Below are 6,499 nucleotides of genomic sequence, written 5' to 3'. Positions count from 1 at the left end.
GGGGCCGCGTGCGGCGGGGGCGGGGCCGGGGGCAGAGCCCCGCCCAGCGCGCTGCAGTCCCGGCGGGCGGCGCTGGGGGCGGCGTGGAGCCCGGGAGCGGGGCGGCCGGAAGCGGCGGGCGCGGGCGCGGGCGCGGGGCGCGGGGATGGCGGGGCCCGGCTGGGGGCCCCCGCGGCTGGACGGCTTCATCCTCACCGAGCGCCTGGGCAGCGGCACGTACGCCACCGTGTACAAGGCCTACGCCAAGGTGGGCGGCGCGGGGGCCGGCGGGGGCTGCACGCGGCCGCACAGCCCGGTGTGTCGAGGCGGGCGGAGGCCCGGGGGCCCCGCGAGCGGCCGAGGAGCGGGCGCCGCACGGGGCGGACGCGGCGCTGGGAGGGGGCTGGGCCGCGGTTCCAGAAGGCCGGCGGCGGAGGGGCCCCCGGGGCGCAGCTCGGTGCGGAGGCGGGGATTCCCGAAGCCGGTGCCCCGCGGGCCTGAGACCCGCGCTGGGAGCCCGCACGGGGGGGGGGGGGGGGGGGTCGGCGGGCACCGGCTGTGCCCGAGCCCTCGGACCTGCCGCCCCAGAAGGACACCCGCGAGGTCGTAGCCATAAAGTGCGTGGCCAAGAAGAGCCTGAACAAGGCCTCGGTGGAGAACCTCCTGACGGAGATCGAGATCCTCAAGGGCATTCGACACCCGCACATCGTGCAGCTCCGAGACTTCCAGGTGCGCGCCCGGGGTGGGGGGGCCCCCACAGGGCGCTGGAGGGACGCCCCCTTCCAGCTGCCGTCTGCCTGTCGCGCAGTGGGACAGCGACCACATCTACCTCATCATGGAGTTCTGCGCAGGGGGCGACCTGTCCCGCTTCATCCACACCCGCAGGCTTCTGCCCGAGAAGGTGGCTCGCGTCTTCATGCAGCAGTTGGGTAAAGCCTCTGACCCCGCCCGACACCCCTTCCTGTGACCCCTGCCCCGACCCGCCTTGACCCCTCGCACTTGTCTCTGTCTCAGCTTGGACGGTTAGGGCCCGGTCTTTCCCGTGTGCCTATCCCTGGCCTCGGGGTGCCACGAGAGGTGGAGAGAGAAGCCCCCCCACCCTCCGCCGCCTCCTGTGGGGGGAATCCCGGTTTCCATAAGGAACTCTAGCATGTCCCAGGGCCCGGGGGTAGACTCAAGTACTTGGCTAAGGAAAACGAAGAGACCCCAAGGGCTGGGGAGGCTCCTAGGAGGGGGAGGGGACATGCAGGGGTCCAGGGTGCTGGGGGGCAAATTCTTAGAAGTGGCAGGAACCTGATCCTTAAGTGTTAAAGAGCCGAGGTCAGGCTGGGCAGGCTTGAAGGGGCAGATGGAAGGCTGAGGGGAGGGGTCAGAGGCAGGGGAGGGTGGGCTCCTCTGACCTGTTTCTCTGGGTGGGCCTTGTTCCCCAGCTAGTGCCCTGCAGTTCCTGCATGAACAGAATATCTCTCACCTGGATCTGAAGCCACAGAACATTCTGCTGAGCTCCTTGGAGAAGCCCCACCTTAAACTGGCAGGTGTGAGTCTAGAACAGCAGGGATGAGGTTTGGAGGGTGGGTGTGCAGAGGCTTCCCTCTGCCCGGGCTCGCTCAGCAGCCCCTGTTCTCATGGCACCCTCTGTTGAGTCATCAAACAGTGATGGGCTGGGAGATGCAGAGAGAGATGGGCCCCACCACCAAAAGGCAGGACGTTTCTCGGGCTCCCCACGCGTGACTCCAGCAGTGCACTGGACGGGGTCAGGCCTCAGTCTCGGGTCAGGGTCGAGACTCCGTGTGTGACAACAGGATGGGCTCAGTCTGGCAGTGCTGGAGGGTGGGAGGTGGGGGAGGAGGTGGCTGTGGCCCCTGACGGGACTTGGAGAAGAATGGACTTGAGCCTGGGAGGCCAGAAAGCAAGATAAACTCTCATCTTCTAGGCCCTACTGGGCCCTAGCCTCATAGCTAGGGCAATCAGGGTGGCCTTCCTGGAAAAAGATCCCCAGAGAGGGCTATGCGGGGTGGGTGGAATTTGTTCCAGCTCCCAGAGGAAGGTGTAGGAGGGTGTTCTAGGCTAATCTGGAGAGAAGGGGTGTGAGCAGAGGCTACAGAGTAGGCTTGATCCTGGTGAGCCTGCAGGTGGGGAGGAGCCCTGCCCTGGACCCAGGGGAGGCTTTAGGGGCAGGAGCGGCAGCAGCTAGAATTGGGGCCCTGCTGCCTGGCCTCTTGCCCGCAGACTTTGGCTTTGCACAGCACATGTCTCCCTGGGACGAGAAGCATGTGCTCCGTGGCTCCCCCCTCTATATGGCCCCCGAGATGGTGTGTCAGCGGCAGTACGACGCCCGGGTGGACCTGTGGTCCGTGGGGGTCATCCTGTATGGTGAGAGCCCTGGCCCTGGCCCCAACCTGGGGCCTCCACTGCGTATCCTCAGGGAAGGCCTCACCGGGCCACTCCTGAAGGGTGCTAACCCACGTGACCCTGCGGGTCCCCCCCACTGCCCCCAGGAGTGGGCCGGGCCAGGCTTGACCCTGTCCCCCCCCAGCCTGCCCTCTGCCTCCCTTCCACAGAAGCCCTCTTCGGGCAGCCCCCCTTTGCCTCCAGGTCATTCACGGAGCTGGAAGAGAAGATCCGGAGCAACCGGGTGATCGAGGTACGTGTTGGAGGGCCTTGGCAACCTGCCCGGCCCTGAGATTAGAGCCCTCACTGCCACCTGCACAGCCCGGGGCATGGGCTCCGGGTGGCCCTGTGTGCGGGGACAAGCTCCAGAGGGGAGGTGGAGGCTTAGGGACCTGGGAGCCCAGACCGGCTCACGGCAGGGAGCAGAGGGCCTGCCCTCCCCATCCCCCGATTATTGTGCGGGTCCCTGTGGGAGAAGAGCAGAGCAGGCCAGGCCCAGCTTTCCCAGGAGTGATCCAGGGAGGGGAGAAGGACCCATAACCAGGGTTCTGCGACACCAAGGCTTCTGGTGAGGGCGTGGCCCTCCACCGGCTCCATCACCTTGTCCTGTCACTGTTCTTCCCGAGGCTCGGGTTCTCCACCTGCACAGGTGGACCTCTGGGGCGACCCCAGACCAGGGGGTCCTGACAGGGGCGCAGGCTGGGAGCTGAGGTGCTAGAGCCCCGCGTGATGGGTCTCCCCACCCCGTAGCTCCCTCTGCGGCCCCCACTCTCCCGAGACTGCCGGGACCTGCTGCAGCGGCTCCTGGAGCGGGACCCCAACCGTCGCATCTCCTTCCAGGACTTCTTTGCCCACCCCTGGGTGGACCTGGAGCACATGCCCAGTGGGGAGAGCCTGGCACGAGCAGTACGCAGGCCAGCGGGACGGGGTGGAATGAGGGCGGGGGTGGGGCGCTCAGCAGCCCCGTTAGGCGGTGAACAGAGGATCTGCCCTTCTCTGTTCATGGTGGGCATGGGGGTGGCCTGACTCCTGATCTTCCTGTCCCCCAGACCGCCCTGGTGGTGCAGGCTGTGAAGAAGGACCAGGACGGGGACGCCGCGGCCGCCTTATCGCTCTACTGCAAAGCCCTGGACTTCTTCGTGCCCGCGCTGCACTGTGAGTGCGCGGGGCCGGGTCAGCAGTGGTGGGGCGGCCGCAGCTGCACCGGGTGGGCGCCAGAGGCAGCCCCCTTGCCCCCCAGGATTTTGTGGAGGGTAAACGTGACACTGGGTCCTTTTGAGGATTCCAGAGGATTTGGGGCGCGGCGGGGCACTCCTCACATAACCCCCGCTCTCTGCAGACGAAGTGGATGCCCAACGGAAGGAAGCGATCAAGGCAAAGGTGGGTGAGGGCGTCTCCCAAAGGAAACTGGCGCCATCCCGGGATCTCCGCAGCCTGGCTCTCCTGCAGCCGAGAGGCAGACTCTCCCAGGGAGGCCCAGGCCCGCCGCTGCAGCCCCCGGACGTCACAGCTTGGGGCAGCCACCAGGGACGCGGAGGGAGAACTTGGGAGGTGGGTGCAGGTGAGGCAGGAGTGGGGCTGGGGGGACAGCCTCTCCTCAGCCCCTCACCGCCTGCAGGTGGGGCAGTACGTGTCCCGGGCTGAGGAGCTCAAAGCCATCGTCTCGTCCTCCAATCAGGCCCTGCTGAGGCAGGGGACCTCTGCGCAAGACCTGCTCAGAGGTAGGCCTGGTTCCTGGCCTCAGCCCCTGCCCTTTACCTCCAGCAGGAGGGGCGGCAGCGTGGGGGAGGCTCCCTGAGGTGAAACCCAGGCCGCCCCTCACCCGGAGCCTCTGCCCTCCCCCCAGAGATGGCCCGGGACAAACCTCGGCTCCTTGCGGCCCTGGAAGTGGCTTCGGCTGCCATGGCCAAGGTCTGTATCTAGTGCCAGGGATCCAGGTGGGGCAGGAAGCGTCCTGGGCATGACCCTGTGCGACCCGGTGTGTCTGTGGCCGTAGGAGGAGGAGGCTGGTGGGGAGCAGGATGCCCTGGACCTGTACCAGCGTGCCCTGGGGGAGTTGCTGGTGCTGCTGGCAGGTGAGGCCCCGTGGTCGCCGCCCTGTGGTCGCCCCGAGCCCGGGCTGCCCAGCCCTCACCGCGTGCCCTCCCTCTCTTCGTAGCGGAGCCCACAGGCCGGAGGCGGGAGCTGCTTCACACCGAGGTGCCCACTGGGATTGGGAGGGTCGGGAAGCTTTCTCCCTGCCTCTCCCCCTGCCCCCATGTTGGGGGACCTCCCCAGCTTCCCTCAGGGTGTTCCACATCTGGGAGTCACACCTCACAGTGGCCCTGTGCACTCCTTCAGGGGCTCGGGTGCCAGGGGTCTGGGAAAGTGGGCTGCGCTGCTTCAGGGGGATCGGCCTCCTGGAGAAGGGAGCAGAGACCGAGCTCAGGGGGAGGAGGCTCGGGTTGGCTGGAGGGTTCTGGAGGGCATCTGCAGTGAGGAGGAAAGCAGTTTTCAGGCCCCTACGGCCCGCACCCCTGAGCATGTCTTCCCGTGGCAGGTTCAGAACCTCATGGCTCGAGCCGAATACCTGAAGGAGCAGGTCAAGGTGGGCACGTCTGGGTTCTGGCTCTGTCTGCCCGCAGCTGTCCGCCCCGGCGCCCCTGGCCTGTCCCGCCCTGTCCCGGAGTCTCCCCATCGCCTCTCTGTCCTTTGCCCTCAGGCCGTCACTCACTCAGGGTCTGCTCGGTGGGGCCTGGGCCCGCCTGGCTGCCCCTCACCCCTGGGCCGCCTGTATGTCCCACAGATGAGGGAGTCTCGCTGGGCAGCCGAGACCCTGGACAAGGAGGGACTGTCCGAGTCCGTTCGTACCTGTGAGTCCTGCCCTGGGCTCGGAAGGGCTGGGGGCAGCCCCAAATTCTGCCTCTCTGCCAGAGACTTGAGGCTAGCTTTCCCCCTTCCTCCCCACAGCGTGCACCCTGCAGTGACCCCAGAAGGATGACCGGACGACCACAAGCCAGCCATCTCTGCGGACACACCTGGACCGACGCCCAGGATCCTGTGGCCCCCTGCAAAGCTACAGAGCAGGCTTCCGGCATGGGCAGCTCTAAGACACACACCCCCAGGATACTTGGCACTTCCCAGGTGGCCTGGTGGCCTGTGTCCCCCGGTGGGGAGCGCTGGGCCTTGGCCCATGGGGGAAGGGGAGCAGGACTCGGGGAAAAGACTTTCCTCTGCGTGACTTCTGTGATTTGGTGACTGCTGGATCCTGAGCCTGTGACTGATCCTGGTGACTGAGGCTGCTGAGCCTGTCAGTTTGGGGGCCCCAAGCCCCTGGCCTTGCTCTGAGAACAGGGCAGGGGGCCCTCTGCAGGGTGCTTCTCCTCTGGCTCTTCCCTGTCAGCAGGCAGCTGTGCCCTGGGCCCACCCTGTCCTTCCCGGGAACCCTTACCACAACTCCCTCCCTCCTGGCACTGGAATGGGGCACCCCCAGACCCCTCAGGGACCACCCACCCCACACTGGGCACTCAACCCCACAGAGCTCACCAGGTTTTCTGAGAGCTGACCCCTGCCGCCCTCTCGATAGTTTAAGATAATCCTTCAGACCTGAAGATAATATACTTTGCAGGGTTGGGACAGAGTTCAGAAAGCCATGCCTTCTTGTTCCCGCTCTGGCCCAGGGGGCACAAGGAGAGCGGTCCTTAGCCTTTAGCCTTCGCCCCTACTTGCCACAGAGCTGGTCCCCGCCTGGAAGGGGGGAGGCATGGGGGTGCCTGACCCATCCGGCTGCAGAGGAGCTAGCAACCCAGGAAACCTGGTTCTGGGTCTGCCCTTGCTGCTACTCCAGTGTGTGACCCTGTGCACGTCTCTTCCCCTTTTCTGGACTGAGTCTCCCCAGCTCTACAATGGGGCTGTGAATACCTCCTCAGCTCCCCACGTGGGCTTTTAAGAGGACAGCAGTGACTTTAATCTGGAGAAAAATGTATACACGTGGAGTTCCTTGGGGGTTCTTTTAAAAAAAAGTCCACAAGGGTGCTGGTGATCTCTGACCTTTGTGCCCTTTAGTGCCTCCTTGGGGCAAGAGGTGTCTTCCTTGCAGGAGACTAGGTGTAAAGAATATAATTCGTTGTTTATTAAATTATTTTCTGAA

General features: G+C 65.5%; 1 protein-coding gene across 12 annotated transcripts; it reads left to right on the top strand.

Moving 5' to 3' along the window:
* Nucleotides 1-111: 111 nt before the first annotated feature.
* ULK3 (unc-51 like kinase 3) lies at nt 112-6,499 on the top strand. Of its 12 annotated transcripts, none has more exons than XM_038581007.1 (16): nt 112-247; nt 568-708; nt 788-903; nt 1,414-1,514; nt 2,209-2,352; nt 2,541-2,623; nt 3,121-3,276; nt 3,420-3,525; nt 3,710-3,931; nt 4,049-4,091; nt 4,217-4,281; nt 4,367-4,445; nt 4,529-4,569; nt 4,910-4,957; nt 5,072-5,222; nt 5,320-6,499. In XM_038581007.1, exons 1-16 carry the CDS (start codon nt 146-148, stop codon nt 5,348-5,350), a joined length of 1,629 nt encoding a protein of 542 aa, XP_038436935.1. In that variant the 5' UTR covers nt 112-145; the 3' UTR covers nt 5,351-6,499. The 12 variants fall into 12 exon arrangements, with proteins under 12 accessions (XP_038436935.1, XP_038436940.1, XP_038436939.1 ...); XM_038581012.1 differs by having other exon boundaries at nt 788-908; nt 1,410-1,514; nt 3,710-3,750; nt 3,989-4,091; nt 5,156-5,222; XM_038581011.1 differs by having other exon boundaries at nt 788-908; nt 1,410-1,514; nt 3,710-3,750; nt 3,989-4,091.

Source organism: Canis lupus, chromosome 30, assembly GCF_011100685.1.
Source record: "Canis lupus familiaris isolate Mischka breed German Shepherd chromosome 30, alternate assembly UU_Cfam_GSD_1.0, whole genome shotgun sequence".
NCBI classification, from domain to species: Eukaryota; Metazoa; Chordata; class Mammalia; order Carnivora; family Canidae; genus Canis; species Canis lupus.
The sequence above is the reverse complement of the archived record's forward strand: the minus strand, read 5'-3'. Positions and strand labels throughout refer to the sequence as shown.